Genomic DNA, 20,809 nt, shown 5'->3' with positions numbered 1-20,809 from the left:
AACAGTTCATCAACAATTCATGAACTGTTTCCACACCTATCGACAAGGTGAGGAACAAAACTGCCTTTCCTTGCAGGATGAGTCAAAAAAACAGGACGTGTGTTTTTCTTCTTCTTTTAGAGCACTGTGCTCATCATAAATGTGATTACACTCTGAATGGATGCAGCAAAGATGGGGAATAGTGATGAAAGGAAGGTAGCAGCACCAAGAGGGTTGCCAATATACACTCAGCACCTCAAGAGTCCAGATAGTACAGAAAATGTAATATGTTGTATCTAAAGCCTTTAGTTAACAGCCATGAACACACTCATCAATTAAAAAAAGAGAAACATCAACTTGAAAGTTGGATTATCCAGTCTGAGCACCAGTCTGGTATTATAAACTTCCCCTTTCATTTTCTCTCTCTCTCTCTCTCTCTTCTCTTGTGCATGGATGGAAACTGGCTGCACTAAAAGCAACCGTCTCTTCAAACGACTGCCAAAAAACTCATCCTGTCACCATGGCGATCTTGTGTTCTGCCCGACCTCCTAGCGTCCACGAAACATCTGCAGCGCCCCGAGTGCTCATGAGACAAATTAGACCGGGTTATGTTGCTCATTGTTTGTTGGTGTGATGCAAACTTCTCTTTCCCTCCGAGCAGCACGGCTCCTCGTTCTCACCGCGTCTCGACAAAGAGGAAATGCTCATAAGAGGATAATTGGGCCGCTGACACTTTTCCCAGGGTGCACTGGGAAAAAAGGAATTGTGCGTCTCTGTAGGTGCAAATTGTAGTTTCCGTCTCGCTGTTTTGTGACATGGCAGCACAACAAACCGGGGGGAAAAGAAGAACTGAGATTACACTGCCGACAGCAGAATGTGTTTCATCTCACTTGGAGATGAGTCGAATGTGCCAATCCTGAAAAAGACAGCAAAGGGCCGACTGAAAGGTTTGACAGAGAGGAGGCCTCTGTTTAAAAGTTCAGCCTCTGATCTGAGGATATAAACATCCACCCACTCTGGCTTTCACTTCTGTCAGCGCGTGAGACAGAAACAGTGACTGTGTATTTGTTTTTGTGGATGTGTGTATATGTCTGTGTGTGTGTGGCACCGTGCCATTCATCTTGCACAGCCATTTTTAGATGGACTTTGGGGAGCTTTTTAAATCAGCCGTCCAGCATGCTCACTAAATCATGCTATTTATGACTCTCTCGAGGCTATCTTTGCTTCTGATGGAAGACTCTAATTTTATAGCATACGGTGATGTAATTAACTGTAAGTGTAAAAAGCCAAAATGCCTCTCAAAGGCACAGACACACAAAAAGAGCACACAAGTTGCTATATGTATAAATAGAGTTATTGATGAAACTAAGTGGATGCTTCAGTGCTCAGCTTACAGTGAGGAAGCAATATGGGAAGGAGAGTGTTTGACCATCAGCTATCCCAAAAATGCATTGTTAATGGAGCAATATATCAGACATTCAGAGCATTATCATAGCAGCAGCAGCAGTTAGCGCCTTTAGCACCGTTAGCCGTGACCCGCCAGCTCAGGTGTAGTCATGTGGAGAGCTTTTGAGAAGCAATCGAAATGATCAGTATCTCATATTATGCACCTTTAAAGGGTGCTTTCACCTAAAATTACAAAAATAAATGTGCCCTATTGGGATCTAGCCATACAGGTAGTTTAACCTTCTTGTGTCCTGGTTTTGAGATGTATGTCTCTGAGATTTCTGCCACCACCTCAATACAAAATAATGACAAGCTACTGTAGTAGCCTGTACGTTCTTTCCCTTTCCATGACTATTCCATTTCAACAGAGTCTTTTTATTCCTACAGTTGCTGTGAGGCAACTGTAGGTGTATTGATCCCTAGCTGAGCTCCAGTGTCAGGTAACACTGTCCCTAGTGAACAACACTTTCTTTATACATACCTGCCATGATGCACATACACAGCCGATCACATGTGAGTGCAGCAGCCGGTAGACAAGCACTGGAAATATGAGACGCATGCAGTGCTGGAGTCTATTCTATTACAGATTTGATTTAACATCCATTTGGCCAGCGAGTGTTTGCTGAGCATGCTTTTGTTAAGTGCCCGTAGCTCTTTGAGGTTCAGTAGAGATGAATGTTTCTTTTTTTCTTCTTCCTTCACCTGCATTTTTCCACTTAGGAGGTCATGCCTTTAACCAGTGTTGGGGTAGTTACTCAGAAAAAGTAACTAGTTACACGTTACTAGTTACTTCTGAAAATTGTAATTAGATTACTTTACTAGTTACTGCATTTGAAAAGTAGCTTCACTACTAGTTACTTTACTTTCCATTTTTTTAAGCAAATGTCCAAATTAACTGCAAAGATACATTTTCAATAATAATTTATTATTATTAATTAATATAATTTCCAATAATAATAATCGCGCGAGTCACACGACACTTCCTGCATGAACAATCTACCGTAAACGCCGGGTTACGAGCCGCTACTACCTTCGGTCAGAGTCCCCGTTAGCTCCCCGCTGTAGCCGGCTGGGGCTCCTGCTAGCGCTCCGTCACTTCCCCGCTAATTTCCGCTAGCTCCCCGAAAACCACCGAAGATAGCGGGACCAGGCTCGACACCCGACTTGGGCAGAGGGGTCGCGGGCAGTAGCAGCAGCAGCGCTAGCTAACAGCTTGTTGCTACTGTTCATGCAGGAAGTGTCGTGTGACTCGCGCGCCACTAAAAGAGAACTTTTCGGACTGGTAAAAATGTCTTGGGTAACGCAGGAAAGCGCGTTACTGAGGTCTAGTAAAGTAGTGTAGTTACCAATATTTTGAGTGTAATGCGTTACTTTACTTCGTTACCTATAATAGTAATATCGTTACTGTAATCCGTTACTTTGTAACTCGTTACCCCCAACACTGCCTTTAACCTTCATGCCGTTGACGCCTTTTTGCAACCGGAATGAGAAAATGAGTTGGTTGATCAGATGGCGGCTGATGAATTAACTTCAATCTGCTGATGAAATAGAAAACACGATTCCCATGTCAGGAATCCGCTCAGGCTAATGGTTGTGAGGATGAGAGTGTGAAGTCTCTTCGGTCCACTGGGCGACACTCCATTGACTGGCTGGAAGATTAGTTTAAATCCCACATGGGAACCAATGGTCAGGAATGTCTTTTGCTACAATAAACACAATCAAATATCCGGGGCTTTGCGTGTGCGCGGCTCTCAGAGGTCGATGGAGTGTGATATGAGATTTGTCTCTCAGGATAATGAGTGGAGTCTGGCTGGCCGTGCTAATGATCTGCTGTGTTCAAGAGTAATTAGTCGTGGCTCTTCTGGAAGGTTTCAAAGGGATCGGGATACATTTGTTATCGTTTCACAAACAGTTGAGCTATGGCACAGATTGAGGCTGCAATAGATACACCCACAGCACTGTCTTGTTGAACTTCAGACCAGGGTTGATACAAATGTAAATGCATGTCATGAAAGAAATACTTACATATTTATATGATAATAATAGCTAATGATACACATTTGACATTCTTAAAATAGGAACAAGAGGTTGTGTTGTTACCTAAACAATGTGAAAGCTTATATCTTTACACTGTTGGAATAATAAACGACAGTATCAGGTAGCAATCAATACACATAACTTAATTCTTCACATGTCATGGAAGGACAAACACAGGTGCATTTAATAAGAATAATGATTGATTTCCATTTATTCAAGGCCCACGTTTTAACACATGCGTACACACTGGCGTGGGACAAATAATTAAAGAAGAGCCATGATGAAAGTAGCGTTTGCGAGTGGGATTATTGCTGACATTGTTGTAGTTAAGACAAGCTCATAGCCGACCAACACCACAGGACACACTGCATTTTGTTTTCCACAGTGACTTTGGTTGTTCCACAATCCGCCATGTATACTACGATGATAGTAACTGTAAGGAATTTAACAATGATGATGTCCCGGTGGAAGACACAATTGCATGGTGAAAGCGAGGCTCATAAGGAACCGGTCCAAACACAGATCATGCCGTCTTTATCAACATTCAACATTTACTTCATTATGATAACTTAATGCAAAAAAACACTTGCAGCTGTGTCTTTGCTGTTATGACAATACAAAATGTACAGTCTGCTTTTAAAAGCGATACTTGTCACACTACTTGTCACACAGAAATGTATATACAATACATTTGCAACATTGAATATATTTTTCGGGCTGTGTTGCCAAAATGACATTTGTCAACATCACGAGGGAAGGTTATTGAAATGAATTTGCAAAGCCAGAAATAATTCATACAGAACATGTGCAAAACACCTGTTAGACAACATATTTAATTTGTTTCCCCCTCAATCTGCTCATTAACTGCAGCATTATTAATGTTGTTATGGTTCGGCTCAAAGCACTCAGTGAGGTTAGAGAAAGATTGTGGTCTTGGTTAAATAAACAAAAGGTCAACACTGCTTCGAAAACTGTTTATTTTATAAATATTTAAAACCACAATCTTCCTAAAGTGTCCCACAACATCTGTGTGGTGCAACAATATATTGCTGTCTTGATGCCAGTGAACATATTTGCTGCCAGCAATTACATTGCCTTTCAAACGTATTAGACAAAACCAATTAGTAGTGCTTACACGTGATTTCCAGGACACCAGGCTTGGTAGAAAAACCATCTGTTCTATTTTAAGTTTGTATCAGACAGCACATGAGATCTGTCTCCTTACCACCAGAGAAGATGTGTCAAATTAAACCTCCCAATGGTTTATCGAAAAGGAAAATAACCATAACATAGTTTACCAGATAAAAAGAACTGGTAACACTTTACATCCTGCAGCTTCTCACGCGCATACATTTTAAATGGTTTCATGTATCTTCACATCCTCATTCCTTTTATCAAACATGCTGGTCCTTACTTCACTCTCAACCATATGAGAGCATTTGGATTTTATCCAAATATGTCATTTTAATGTCTGTTTTTGTATCGATCGCTTTGTTTTCTTATTGCTGTCTTTCTTCTCTGTCTCCCTCCTTGCTCGCTAGTCTTCCTTCCCTCTTTACTTTCCTCTCCTCATCCCTGCCTCATGTTCTCTATATGAAAGCCTGAACTTGCAAGGTCATGCGTAGACCTACATGTTTGTTATAAATTCCCCTCTATATCATGTTATGACCTGCTGAGCTATGCATTAAATCAGGCGTTGTATCAGCCAGAGCCGCCAACTAATGAGATCCAAGGTTGGGGCACTTTGGCCTTGTTTTTACTGTAGGGATGAAGAGTAGAAAACACACTTTGCAAATCAATGTGGTTATCTCTCTCTCTCTCTCTCTCTCTCTCTCTCTCTCTCTCTCTCTCTCTCTCTCTCTCTCTCTCTCTCTCTCTCTCTTTTGCAGTCTCAGCAGAAGTGCATTGTGATCTTTGCCTTGGTGTGCTGCTTCGCCGTACTGGTGGTGCTCATTTTCTCTGCGGTGGACATTTGGGGCGAAGATGAAGACGGGATCACAGAGGAGAACTGTAGCAGGAACTGCAGGTGAGAACTGCAGCGCCGCAAGCACACCATTCACTTTCAGTGGTTCTGGACAGTTGCGGCTTCTGACACCTCGCCCCTCAGAGTTTATTTATAAGAGCTACAATGTGTAGATCAAAGCTAATATATTGCAATACATAACTTAAATCCAAATTCTCATTAAACTATTTGGCTTGCCTTGACCTTGAACCTTAAGCTGTGAACTCATTCCAACATTTTTTTAGCTCCAGTTTCAAACCATAAATCAATCCCAGTCGAAGCCCTGTTGCAATCCTGCAGGTCTAACCCACTGGCCAGAGATATAAACTGCAGTGTAGCGTCTGCAAACCTCACGGCATGGCTTGCATTCATTTAGAGAAAGTATACTGTTGTCTCAAAGTAAAAAAAATATTTCTGAAATGATTACCTGCTCTTCTGAAAGATACTTTATATCAGACGTGAAGCAATTTTCCTCCCATTTAAGTTTTAAGAATTGGATCCCAAGAAAATAGGCCTGAAAAACCACTGCAGTATTTCTTGGTGGTCCAGAGTGAAACTGGCTGATCAGCAGTCATACTCTCTGATACAGCAATTCCTGCTCTCTACTTCCTTTACTGGTTCCCCTCCATTAGACTCTCCCAATTTGCCATTCAAACTCCAATTACTTCCCCCTCTCTGCCTCTTTTGTTCTGTCTGTGTCCATCTCGTCTCTCTCTCCCTTTCCCCAAATCTGCCATTTAACAACCTTTCAGAGAACTCTATCAGGCATCCCTCTCTTCCACTTACGGCTGAAAGTGTAATCCAAACGTGTAAAGCTGAATAGGACTCCTCCTGCTGTGAAGGACCCCTAAAAGAAAGGGGGAGAGAATGAGAGATAAATACGAGGCTGAGGGAGGGCTGATGGGTGAAGGGAGAAAAAGCAGAGGGTATCAGGTTGGGGTTGAAATGAGTGAAAGATGAACAGATTCATCAACTGTTATTTGCAGCCCAACACATTTTATAAATGTGTGCTGTCTTTTTTTCCAGGTGTGCAATGTTACTTCTATCCCACAAGCTTAATAATGAACTTTTTCTTCGCCATGCATCGTTGGAAAGACCTATGGCGTGTGTGCAAGTGTAACATAATTGATGATTTTGTAAAGTATTTTCCTCAAAGCGAGTCCCAGTCCAAAATAGAAAAATGATAGATTACTGAGACTGACACTTTCATAATGAGGTCACTGAGGCTCGCTCATGCTCACTTAAAGTCCTAAAGGTGCTTGTAATTCATCAAAGGAATGCTTGTAAAGCTCTTTTCAGTCATATTCACGCGTTGGAAATTATTCAGTGATTAACTCAAAAAGCATCACTATTTCTTCTCAGCAATCTAAATACAGCAGACTGATCCTCCATGTTGTCTTGTTTTGCATCTATTCAAAAAATATTCTTTATGAGCCTTTTAGCAGCCTAAATAATGACTCAGCAGATTTTCTGTTTGTGATGTTGTATGTCACACACAGCTGTTTTGTTATGTAAATTTCCCTTTAATCTATTTTTTTCCTGCATAATGCACAATGCTAACGCTTGCATCTCAGGGACAGGAGACCTGGCATGAGTTGCCGCTCATAGAAAATGTCTTACTGATGCGGATACAGTAGATGATGAAGATCACCTCATGTCTTTGTCACGCAGTACAATCAAACATTAAAAAAAACAATTAATTTGATTCATATTATTCCCTGATGCAAAAACCCCAGCTGTGATTGCAGTAAAACATGATTCCTCTTGACATCAGTGTGCGTTGCTTGGTTATTGGAGCAAAGAGGGAGCAGCTTAAACCCTCTCGCCTGATGTATCCCTGATGTACATGAGTAATTGCCTTGCGTCAGACGCCCGATAAGTAGGTTAGTATTGATTCACAGTTGGCTTGTGGAAGGGCAGAAACAACAGAGAACCAGACTTACTGCATCCCACAATTTTGTTTAGCTTTTAGCACCCTCCGGACAGTCGGCTTCTTCAAGACACAACATCGACAGTAGATTTGATATATTTTTATATTTTAATCTGGCAACATCTATAGTTTTATCGTTTCTGGGCTACTTGCTCTGTGAAGAGGACCTGCTCTGTATGTAGATAGAAATGGCTCACTCTGAGGTAATGAAAACTCAACAATTCTAATTTTCAGGGTATTATACACTATATAAATACTATAATCCTTTATGCCAATATATCCCCCTGAATGTCTAACTGTTCCTTTAAACGAGACACAGCTGACTAAGGTAAAGGTAGCTTAGCTTAGCGTCTCTGAGACTCAGCGACCAGTATCTGCAGCAGTAGCGTTTACAGTACGGACGATAGTGAGCTCTGATTAGTGGTGGCAAAGTATTGGCCAGGGAAAACCCAATAAAAGCGGTCGTGACAGACATGAAACAACCACGTGATAAATTAGGCACTTGCAGTCTCCATTAATTTCCATAAAACACATCATGGGAGGATCATGGCTCCAGAAACATTTGTTTAAGTGGCTCATGTTTCAACTAATGAATTGAAATCTACATATAAAGTGTGCAACAGTGATCTGGCTGTAACCGATGAAATACTGCAAGTGACATTTAGCCACCTTTTTAAAATGAGCAGTATGCAGGGAGCGGAGCAGCAGCAGCGTCTGTGATATCCATATTAATGTGCTGGCTGCTGTACACCCAGAGCTCAGGGCAGCTCATGAGAGGGAGGATGATTTATATCAGATGTCAGGGACTGACACCGGCTCGGCTCATGCTGTCAGTTGCTGCAGCCGGAACATATGGCGTCATAAGCATTTACATGCGTAATTGGCATTTTTTACATACAGTATTCCTAACAGTGAATTGTATTTGTTTAACATTTAACCCAACAGATAAAATGTAAAAAATATTATTATATTCTGCTTTTTTAAATAAAACATCAGGATGGAGATTTATCATTTGGATTCAACTGCGCACACCTACCACCCTGAAGATGTGAATGTTGTATCTCTCTCTCTCTCTCTCTGTCTCTCTCTCTCTCTCTCTCTCTCTCTCTCTCTCTCTCTTATGCACATGCACACACACCGCAAAGTTCACGCCACTTAGGTACTGGCTGGATGAATCACACCCTTGATGGGTTGCAAGGGAAGGGACCGGCCGTGGGCATCACAGACTGCATTAATCGATGAAGCTCTTGCAGGCAGAGACGACTATACATCTCTTGTTTTCTCCACTTTTAATACCAAAGCCTGTCTGCCTGTTTAAACGACTCAGAAGCACCATTCATCATACCTCCCATTACAGTATAGGCTGAGAGGATTCCTTTCAAAATAAGATTACCCCTCCTTCTCTTCCATCTGTCTTCCATCCACGCCTGTTTTTCCTCATTGTGAAGTGTTTACTGGAGCTGTCCTAGTTTCTGCTGTCTTCAGAACAGAGCGGACTCTACCGCTGTGTGATGAGAATGTTAATCTTCTTTATGATTTCATCACAGTCTGCTGCATTGGTCCGTTTGTGCCTCGTTCACACTCCTCTTTTCTACTCACTCTGTCTGACAAGTGGAAGAATATCCAACCTCAGCGACACAACTTTACTCGAGTTTCTCCACAACGCTGCTTCAGCAAGCATGTTGACTGTCGTTTTCGACAGGCCCGGCGCCAGGCACTGATTTGCGAGGGGGCCTTATGTTGCTTTGGGGGAGTGTTTTTACAGCCTATGGTAGCATAGTAGTTCAACTTTTCACCTATAATCGAACTCCGGCACAAAAAGGTGACAGACGGTATTATTTAGAATCTCACAAGCTAATAAATAGGCCAGCTGAGCTGGTAGCCTACCCAATAGAATTAGACATGAACCGTAGACCTATGGCAATCAATCAACACAGCAATCAAGCGACACATAAGTCCCACAATATATTTTATTGAAAGATCAGTAGATAGCAGATTCAGCCACAACAAGACATTTAAAAAAAATAGGCCTAAAAAGGTCTGAAATGATTAATTGAAATCCAGCAACAACATTAACAACAACAATAACGATAACAACACACTCAACACAACACACTGTCCGGTGTTTGTCCGAAACAGAGCGGAGCGCAGCAATGACGAAAAGGTCCTACCAACAGCTAGCCTACAACAGAAATTAAGAAGACATTGCTTTGCATTACATGTTTGTTTGTTTGTTTTTCCAAGAAAGAACAAACACATAGGCCTACAACCAATCATTTAGCCTCGTCCATAGGGCCAGCAGGCTGGATGAAACCAGATAACTCCCCATTAGTAGAGCGGGAGACGACGGTTGGCCGCCAAGTGAAATCTGCGTAGGACAGTGTCCCTCCGTTCACTCCTGAACGTCTTTGTTAAGTCTTTCTCCAAAGCATAATCAGGTTGGCCTTTCATTTGTGGAGCATCGACTGTCTGCGGTCAAAATGATTTTGCTCCTTTTTTCAGGAGAAATGTAAAAATCTGGCAAGTATTCATCATTATTATATGTTATAAAGGCTTAAAACACTGTGTAAAAGGTTAAGATATGTATTTGAATTTGTATCCTATTTCTCTACTAAACAATTGAAAATTAACATGACCAAAGCTTTTGAGATTACAGAAATGAAATGTAACCTATTTTACATCTTCTCAAACAGTTTTGTTTGCATAGAGCATTCAATGTCCATGTTATAGGCTTTTATATGTGTCCGTGTCCAGGCGTTTCAGAGATGTGTTCATCTCCCTGAAGCAGTTCCGGTCCAGCTGAAGACAGAACCCATTATTGCCCTCCTCAAACATCCAGACAGGCTTTTAGAGGCAGCTAGTCCACTGTTTCCTCCCCAAAATGACTTTCTGCCTGTCCTTTTCCCACTGTCCTTCTTTGTGTTTGTGTGGACAGAAAAGTGGCCTTTAATGAGGATTTTAGGTGGGCCAGCAAGTGGCAGAACTCTCAGAAACTATACTAATACTATTATTTACAACCACAACATATTATTTCCAAAGAAAACACCACTCAAAAGGCAGTGAAAAGCCAGTCAAACTCTCTTCCCTGCTCTCTGCTGCTGCTCTGCCCTGCTCTCTTCCTTCTTTATATTTATTACACTTTTTCGATGAGGAGAGATCAGCATGTTATGAACACAGAGGAGGTGTGAGTCCTACAGTTTGACCTTTGGCCACTTTCCAAAACCTGATTTAGCTTTACTTTGGCCAGGAATACATTTTCAAGCTGTAAACTGGCAACTGGCCCCTCAATGGGATGCAAGTACATTATCACCTGCAGCACATGTTGTCACCAGTGTGCCCTTGAGTGAAGCACTTGATAGACTCTGAGCTGTCACAGTTCACCAGCGCTCTGACCGGTCCGAGGGCTAAAATCCGCGGAGAGATGGCGGTTAATCCTCACAGATTAATGTGTGATACAACACTGTGCTGTTTCATATCGCTAATTTTTATAGTTTTATATTAAAGACTACGGACTTTCATCTCTATCATCATAACGATAGTCTACCCTGTGCAGCAGCATTCATCCAGATTAAACATGACTTAACTTTCATTGTGTTACTATAACGACGCATTGAATAACTATACACAGGAGTTAGTGTGTCTTTTGAAACACTACGATGGAGCGGCTTACTGCAGCATTCATTTAGGATTTTGACAGCATTATCAGAAAAAGTTATTCATCTTCATGACGAAGATATCACTTGTTGACTGTCTGAATAAAACAGTGGACAGATGATTCCTATCAAGAGTTGAACCACTGATCATGTCTGACGTCTAATCTTAAGAGTCTCCTGCACTGAGCTAGAACAAACTGAAGAACAGATAGCGTATTATCAATTTAACACTCAGATTAGTAAATGTATCACTAATAATCATCATTAACTGCGTTTTATTTTGTCACATCAACGTTAATGCACGTAGCTCACCACGTATGTGGTTTTGGTAAATTATGCAAGATGAAAAGAAAAGGCAGCCGGTGTTAGAATATGCTGTAGAAATATTACTATATTGCAATCTGGATAAATGCGTGCTGCACAGGGTAGACTATCGTTATGATGATAGAGATGAAAGTCCATCGCAGGGACACTACGCTGTGTTCACAGTGGTGCGAAACGTCAGATATTATAGTGTTGTTTTTGAACGGCACAACCTGGCATAGTTTATTGCTCTTATGCTGTCATTCATGCCAAGTATGGTCTAAAACCACAGCTAAACATAACTGTGTCACTGGCGTCAATTTAGTTTAAACTTTAAACTTAGAGATTTTAAACTGTAAAATTAAAGAGTGAAAGTTGAAAACATAAAATCTGTTACTGAAAACTGAAAAAATATATTATTTTTCAAAGTTCAATATCAAAACTTGATTTTTCAGGTTCAAATCTTATTTTCAAATGAACAATACATATGAACTGGATTTAGCTCCATACAGAAGTAGTTCTGAGTTTCTTGGAAAGCATTTTATCTTGAAACTTAATCAACCATTGAGGTACAGAATTTGTATCAGAGTTCGCCCTCAGGGAACCCCCTCTCCCCATTTCAATTTCTCTTCTAAATTCTTGTTGGCAGAAATCCATGTCTAAGCCAGATACAGAGAGCATGTGTGTGCATTGGAGCTTGATAATAGGCTGGTTTCTGTGTGGCTGCAGATCCAGAGCTGCCACAGCTAATTCAGTCTGTTGACTCCAGCGCTAATGCCCCTGTCGCTTTCAGGCATTCTGGAGGGGTAAAATGGGAACTGGAGATACATTAGCTGAGTCAGGCTTGGCCAGATACATTGACAATACACCTTTACAGAAAGTGCAGGGGTATCCACAGTGATATAAACAACACATTATAATGCAAAACAACAACATTGTTTCACATCAATATACCTTTCAATTTGGTGGGACAGTTTTATGATATCAAAAATATCTGCCTGCACTGAAGCTTAAGGAGACAATTCCAAGGTTATGTTTATTCTGTACTCCATGCAATCCGCTGATTCCGTCATACGGATTGATATTGCCTCCGTATATGAATTAATTATGCTTGCTGTCGTAAATCATACTGAATCAGAGTGCTGATGATTACATTAATGCACTGAGTGATAGCTTGGGGAGTAGTGTATATGAGAAACCAACAAGAATACAGTCGAAAATGAGTCACTTCTTCCTGACGAGGTGTAATTGAATCTGCATTGCTGACAACTCAACTTTCAATTATTCTCAGAGGCAACAATATTTGTATTTAATGAAGCTTGGTGGAATCAAAGGGCATGTGTGGTCTGGGAATCGTAATAACTCTCATTAAGCTAACGATCCAGAGGAAGGGTCGTGTTAGCTAATTTGTCAGTAGTATGACAGAAGGAATATAACCTCATATTAGTGGCACCCAAGCTCGTAATAATTTTGCTTCTAATGCAAACAGATAATTGCTTTGTGAAAGAACACAAACCTCATATTCATTTCCTCAGCATTTTTCCATTAGCAGGTCTCTATGGCTCAGTCTAATGATGCTCTTTTGTAAAAAAAAAAATGTTTCTAATTTACTCGTTCTTTCTTTGTTATTTTCCTCAGAGTGGTGCTTGTGGAGAACATCCCAGAAGACATCTCCTTCTTAGACAATGAGACATCAAACCTCCCTCTCTTAGTGGGGTTGTACAACTTACTGGACCGAGCTATCCGGGTCGTGGAGATAGTTTCCCCGCTGTGGCTCCTCAACTCCTCCGATTATGAATCCAGCTTCCAGCCGGCTGCCAGACAGGTAAAACCAGAGCAAGCCGACAGAGCTCTGCAGAAGTTGTGATGTTTATTTAAGTCTGTTTTATTTTGTATCTGTCTCTTCTTCATGTCTTTGCCCCTCTACAAAATACGCAGTGGTAGAAGAAGTATAGGACCCTTAACTTAAAGGGATGCATCACAAAAAACTAACTTTTTCAGTGCTTGTGGACATACGTGGGTACAGTATGTGCCTATAAATCTATGTAATATTACAACCAGTCAGATGAAATGGCAACATGGTATACTGTAAGTGAACAGACACAAAGAGCAGAGAATCAATAACGGGTCCTGTAGAATGACTTACTGGTAAAATACTAGTCTATTTTCAGGCTGCTCGGAATTAGATGTTCGTTTTGGGTTTGAACTGGACACACACACACACACACACACACACACACACACACACACACACACACACACACACACACACACACACACACACACACACAGATCTGTTTGAAAGACTAGAGCATGTCAGGAGTGATGAAAGCTTGAGGCTGTTGATTGGAAAGTAATAGCTCCTTTCCAAGGCCATCGGGACAGAGGGGAGCTAATGGCCCTTCAGCCTCCAGCTCTCTGCAAAAAAAGCTGCCAAAAAAGACAACTCATCTGGAGGGAGGCTGGACCGGAAAATTGAATATACTGTGATGGTAAAGTCACACGATGTGGAGGTGGAGATATCAGTAGCAGGCATGTGCAGTGCACGTCTCTTAATATCTGTTCATGTCCAATTGTTGTAAACATCAGTTAAGTGAATTTACATAAATAATCACATAATAATCACTGGGTATTTGTGAACCCACATTGAGAAGAATCGCTGTCGGCCCTGTAGGCTTATTTAACAGTGCAATAACTCAAGTCAAAAGTTTAGCTGATGTTAACTTTTAGCTGTCACATAAAAATGTTTTTAAAAAAAAAGGCAACATCACCGATATCACCTCAAATCCTAAAAGTGTAGGGAATTCCACATATTGAAGAGTTTCCTGAACTGTGCTGTGTAAGGCAATGAGCATCTTATGACCCTGTGTGGTAGAATAATAACAGCTTCACACGGGTGGGGGACTTAGAAAAGAAACATTTAAAGGAGAATCATGAATAGATATAAAGTAGGGATGTCAGTTTCAGTTCATTTTGCTTTCGATAAAAAATGACTTGAAATGCGAGATGCACTTTCCTTTTACCCTAGAACTCCATTGACTCAGTATGCTTTGGTGTCACATTTCACACCGCTATACTCAACTTATATTGTCATCTACTACGATCAATCAAATGATATACGCTCTAAATAGTTTGATTGGTTATAGAAGAGCCGATCAGATGACCCATCAATTCACAATTAAAACGTTTTCAATACTTATTTGTCTGCTTTCCAGCCTGCTCTTTAATCCAGCTGCCCAGCTACACAGCAGGACCATATATCAGAAGATCTGGACACACACACACACGCACACACACGTCCCAGTGCCAATGAGGTTGCCGCAGTGTGTACTATCTGAACAGCTCAATTTGGTAATATGGTAAAGGTTGAATTGATATATAGACCTGAAATGAACCTGTATACCAACATACGTAACCAGTCAAAACTGTTCCAGTTGTTAACCATTGACATCCCTAATATATAGATATTTTAGGTTAAAGTCCCCAAAACACTGGATCCTACATTTCACATCATGCAGCTTGAAGGTGTAGTTCATCAGACATTCTTTGCTTGGTAAATGACCATGTCTTCTCCACGTCACTGGTTTGTAACAAGCTTTCTGCTGCCAATCTGAACTCACCAAGCCCGATGCCATTATCAGGGTTATCTTGTCAGACTTTGGAAAGCTCCGTCCAGAGTCATAGAGGACATCATAAAACTGATTTCACGATCTGTACCGTTGAATAAAGATATTAGACACATCTTCATGTAACTGGGTATTTAGAATGAGAGCAGGTAGCTGAACAAACAAAGAAAAGAGTGTCACCCACAAATATGAATGAAATATGACTTGATCAAAAACTAAAAAAAGAAACAGTTGCTGGGAACCAGAGCACGAAAAAAGCACATAAAAGACTGCTGATGCAGCCCCGATATTAAAGACGATCTATAGCCAACTATACACAAGAGTCTAGTTTGAGCACACAGCATGAATTTCATGTGACGGCAGATGTTTTGCCATGTGTTTCAGGGCAGGGCTCTGCTGTCCAGGCTGCAAGGGCTGAAAGCTAAAGGAATCCAGCTGAAGATCTCCAGCGGGATGATCGACTCGAATGAGCTCAGGATGCTCGCCAAACACAGTCAGCTCCCCCTCTCACTGTATTACGCCTTCTGTGTGTGTCTGTGTTCAAACATGACTGCTTCCTCTCAGTCTCTTTCCGTCTCTCCCTTCATCTGCCTTTTGTGTTTCATTTTGTCATTGATCATTGTTTGTCTGAGGTCAGATCCGGCCTTCATCCTTCTCCTTGTCTCACATGTAACTTCCTGTGTTTCAGTCTCTCTCTGTCTTTAACTTTCACTCCCTTTCGGTTTCTCTCTCGCTCTCTAATTCTAGATGCTGACGTCCACTACGTGAACACGGCAGCGCTGATCAACGGCGACCTCAAGGCCTCCTTCTGGGTGGTTGACAGGAGACATTTCTACTTCGGCAGCGCCAGCATGGACTGGAGATCACTTGCCACAGTATCCAAAACTCACCAGCACGCACACACTCATACTTACACATACTCAGAGACCGTCTCAGCCCTGTAAATTATGAAGGTGCTTTGTCCCACAGACGTACAGCCTCTGTTGCCATGCTGTATCTAATAGATTTACATGAGATATAATTACACAACAAGTTATGTCTCCGATGAAAAGAGTTTTGATGATGTCCCACTGGCTCAGACTCAAAAGTACAGCGTTATTTTTGAAGTTCCCAGCCCTCTCATACATCTGGGTGTTCCTCTTGAAAACACATCATCTGAAATAATTCAACAATAATGTCATGATTGCCTCTTAATTCTTTTGGCAAATATGTCCAGATTTTATATATCTACATTTAAAATAAATGTTTACAGATTCATGAAAATTGCATTTTTTTAGTTAATGTATTTTGATTTTTTTTTTTGTCTATATATTAAATGATACAGTTGATTTATTTACTAACACATACTACACCTGCACACTTACATGTGTGCACGTTACGAATGATTATATTTGTGCATAAGTCAGTGTCTTCTTCTCAAAAGTCCTGGATATGGGGGAGTGAATGGGTGTGGGGGTTTAGTGGGGGCATGCAAAAATAGAAAGTGGCCATTCTTTCATCTTCTTCTTCAAAGCTGAGATTCTTGCACAGTTCATTAAAGTGCGGACCCATTTGCTAGGCAGCTTTATCTATCTTTAGACACCTCGAGATACAAAGGACAACGGTGTGTTTTGAGGCAGATAGACCAGGTTGAGCCAAGTAAGACCTTAGAATGTGGGATCTGAGCTTTATTTTGGGATAGTTTGCTCATGTAAACTCTGCAGGGAGAGAGAGAGAGAATGTCAGGAGGGAAAGAGAAGACAATTTAGAAGATGAAATTGAGAAGTGCCTCTTTGAAATGAAAAGGCAGCAGCGAGCAAAGACAGATCATCGAGAACAAAGAGAAGAAACGCAGTAGTGTCCTCTCAAACCCTGCTGTTTGTGATAATGAGGGAAGTCCTGTATTGGGAGGAGACTTGGCATGGCCCCACACAGGTTACGATTACTTGTAAATAAAGGAAATCCGATGCTGATGGAGATGACGGACAGCATTTTTGCTGATCTCAAAGTAATGACAATAATGTCCAGGATTATTACAAAGTTGGCTGTCTCCGTGCTCGTGGTGATCTAACAGAGGTTGTGTTTGCTCTCCAGAGGAAGGAGCTGGGTGTGTTGGTGTACGACTGCAGCTGTCTGGCTCTGGACCTCCACAAAGTGTTCAGCCTCTACTGGGGGCTCCAGTACAGAGACTTCATCCCCTCCTTCTGGTCCAAGCGGGTCTTTGCGCTCTTCAACAAGGACGAGCCACTGGAGCTCACTCTCAACAGCACAAAGGCTCAGGCCTACGTCTCTGTGAGTGACAGTTGTAGCATTAGCTTGTATTGTTCATTAGCTCAGGGAAAAGCTGTGTTTTTAAGGATGCAGTTGATATGCCAACCCATAAGGAAGCGTACTTCTTTCTCATCCTGGTGAGAGCTGCAGAGACATTTTAAAATACATTATTTCAATTTCAAAAAATCTGTTGAGCACTGAATGTACTTGTCCGAACACTAAATTCTTTGATTTGTGTCATTTGCTGGTTTGGTTAAAGTATGTCTTCTCTTTAATGTGAAATATTTATTTTATGTTTTCATGTTGCTTTTAACGTTTTACTGCTTTGTTTTTTTAAGTCGGTTATCTGTGCTTTTATGTGATGAATAATGAATGCATCTGTAATTTTTCATGACTCTCCTTCACTCTGCAACAAAAGTATCCATATGAGATAATTACATTAAATTGCTGTGAACTGGAAGTACACATTGTAAACCATCAACTAAAAGGCAACGTTTCGTATATTTGCTTGTATTTAGTTAAGATAGTATGTACAATCTTATAGTAAAACCTGTTCTGCATGTAAATTGATGTCAAGAAATGTCAGTAGGAAGCTGGTTACAGTCAGCAATTTCTGAATTATTTTCTCTGCACAGAAATGATCCGCTAAAATGTTAAAAATGCCAGAAAGTGTATACAAAAGTTGGACAACCAGTGAGATGTCACAAAGCCCAAGGACCTTAAAGGCCCTGCACACCCACACAGGTGTTTTACATTACTCCGATTGGTTAGACCTCAGCCCACGTTGAAGTTTTATGTGAGGTCACCAATAAGGACGATAAAGATACAATATGTCCTTAACAGCTGCAGCAGGAGATTGAGGGAGATGTCAATCAAGCACAATGTGTACCCACCCACATAGTCCAGAGAAGAGGTCTAATCAGGCTGAACAAGTGTGCCCGAGATCTTTAAATAGAGCAGAAACATTATCAACATTGTCAGTTCCACCTGCTATGTGAAAAGGTCTATTATCAGAAACAGTTTACAATACATATCAGCTGAAATCAGACACAGATTATTTAGGTTTTATAACAAGAGACCCTCACTTTTTTTAAAGCAACACAGTGTCTTTCAGTGTCAACTTCTTCCTGTTAAAGAGTGATGGTGATGTCATCCAACCTGCAGCAGATTACGATAAAAATTAACACACAGAAAGCAAGGCACTGTCAGCAAGAAACATGCACAGAGACACACTCATAAAACAAAGGCGTCAAATCTTAATGGTCATTTTGGTGAACAATCAAGACGATGAGTTGGTTGCTGTGAAGATAACAGTGCAGAAAATGTGATAATCCCAGTGGTAATAAACATCACTGCTCTGACCATCAGTGGCTGTGCATCCTCTCAACACCACCTTACTGCCTCTCCTCTGACAGAGCTCCCCAGATGTTTTGATCCCCAAACATCGTAGTAGTGACCTTGAAGCCATTTCCAAGGTCATCCAGGAGGCCCGCCATTTCCTATATATCTCCATCACCGATTACCTGCCCCTCCTCAGCCACAACGCTCGCAGGTTAGAGACGCTGTGCCGCTTTTTGAGTGTTTTTTCCTTCAAATTTCTCTGGATGGGTATTTTTTCCATCAAAAGCTTGGATGCTGTGGTTCAAGATCTGTGGGCCCACACTTGTCTCTGTGTTTGTACCCATGCCAAGGTACTGGTCCCGCATCGACGGTCTTATCCGAGAGGCTCTGATCCTGAGGAAGGTGCGGGTCCGTCTGCTGATAAGTTGCAGGGAAAATACTCATCCACTTACTTACAACTTTCTCTGGTCCTTGAGGAGTCTGTGCATGGAGCAGGCCAACTGCTCTCTGGAAGCCGTAAGTACAAAGCCACCACGTACTATTTTTAAATCTACAGATGCACTTTATCAATGCATGAAGTACCACTATGTGTGTGTGTGTGTGTGTGTGTGTGTGTGTGTGTGTGTGTGTGTGTGTAGAAGTTCTTCAACCCCAGAGTGCAGACGGACGGCAGTCTCCACGGAATAAACCACAACAGGTTTATGGTGACGGATAGAGCCATATATTTAGGTGAGCTCATCGACTCGACTTTATGACTGTGTCCTCCTACATGTCTATGCTCGCCTCATGCAGTTGGACTACAAATTGTGTCTTTTAACATTAGTGTGCATCCAGATTTACATTGTAGTTAATTATAGTGGGTTTTACTGTTACTGATATTCTTATTTTTGATGTTGGGAAAGAGCAAGGCTAGCTGTTCCCCCTCGCCTCCAGTCTTTATGCTAAGCTAAGCTAATCGCCTCCTGGCTCCCGCTCTTTGCTTTGACACACAGATATGAAAGTGGTACAGATATGAAAGTGGTACCAATCTTCTGATCATCTTCTCAACGTCTAACTCTCAAAAAGTATTTCTCAAGATGGTCAGAGATTTCAATACAAAAAGAGAAGGGTCTTTGATCCAGTATACGTATCCATGGGGAATGTTTAAAAAATATTATTCGCTCATCTTGGCATGGAATGTTTTTTTAAAGTGGAGCGGCCACCTCTTTGTCTCTTTCTCTGGGACCTGACAGGTAACCTGGACTGGGTGGGGAATGAGTTTAGCTCTAAAGCAGGAGCCGGCCTGGTGATCAGTCAGCAAGAGGGCATGGAGGAGAGGAACTCTACCGTGGTGGAGCAGCTGAAGGAAACATTCGAGAGGGACTGGTTTTCGCGTTACACCCACTCAGTGGAGGCCAATACGATCCCCATCTGCAACACACACCAGATCAACACGGCAGTCAAAGCTGGCCCCCTCGACGATAGACCAGTGCCTATCAGAGCGGACCAGCACGATAGCGGACCAGCACCAATGAGGCACAATCACAAAGATGATGAACAAACGCCAGTTATAACAAAGCATCATGATGACAAACTCAGCAAAATTGGTCTCCAAAGCAAGGCCAGTGGACTGGTGCCCAGTATAGCCAGTTACCAAGAGAGGGGACGAGTCACAATGAGTCACCTCGACGACAGACAGGTACAAGTCAAAGGTGTCTACAGTGACAATCCAATGGATCCGCCCAGTCAGCCGGCTGAAAGCAGCGGCAGCAGAGAGATCCTCAACGGCTCCCTGTGACCACGGACGTGACGAGGAGAACTTCCAGTGACAATGGACGCAACACACTGGGCCTTTGTAGCATTTTATTGTTGCCATTTTGAAGAAAACTTTGAAGATTGAAGTAATATCTGGTTTGAAGGACTTGATCGTGTTCACGGAAGAACTCAGGAAGGAAAGTAAACGCTCACCTGCAGTCTCGCACTTTTGATGGATTTTTTAAATAATGAACATTGAGTAATACACTGTAATAATAATAATAATAATGTAATAATTTTTCGCTCCAGATGAAATCTTACTGATGGGCTAATTACTATATGTCACTTTAGCTGTTGTGTGGCAGTCATCCTTTATCACCCTTTAAAAGGGGGGAAGATGGCTGGATGTCTATGCAGAGATGGAAACGCAGTGAGGACGTGTAGCTGCACTGGCTACATGTAGCATTAAAGATGCAGCCTTACTGTGCTTACGGAAGTGGATACTTTG

General features: G+C 41.6%; 1 protein-coding gene across 1 annotated transcript in view; it reads left to right on the top strand.

The window, feature by feature from the left end:
* LOC306746541 (inactive phospholipase D5) overlaps positions 1-20,344 on the top strand; it is a gene marked incomplete at both ends in the record, with an annotated part of 49,637 nt that extends 29,293 nt beyond the window's left edge. The window contains 9 exons of the mRNA XM_079229467.1: positions 5,352-5,488; positions 12,989-13,175; positions 15,361-15,469; positions 15,724-15,851; positions 17,050-17,247; positions 18,642-18,778; positions 18,918-19,083; positions 19,206-19,296; positions 19,800-20,344. Of these exons, the coding sequence (XP_079085593.1) occupies positions 5,352-5,488; positions 12,989-13,175; positions 15,361-15,469; positions 15,724-15,851; positions 17,050-17,247; positions 18,642-18,778; positions 18,918-19,083; positions 19,206-19,296; positions 19,800-20,344 (1,698 nt within the window). The remainder of the gene's footprint in view (positions 1-5,351; positions 5,489-12,988; positions 13,176-15,360; positions 15,470-15,723; positions 15,852-17,049; positions 17,248-18,641; positions 18,779-18,917; positions 19,084-19,205; positions 19,297-19,799) is intronic.
* Between the last annotated feature and the right edge of the window lie 465 nt (positions 20,345-20,809).

Source organism: Taurulus bubalis (genome assembly GCF_910589615.1).
Source record: "Taurulus bubalis genome assembly, chromosome: 14".
NCBI lineage: Eukaryota > Metazoa > Chordata > Actinopteri > Perciformes > Cottidae > Taurulus > Taurulus bubalis.
This window is presented reverse-complemented; position numbering and strand designations above follow the sequence as displayed.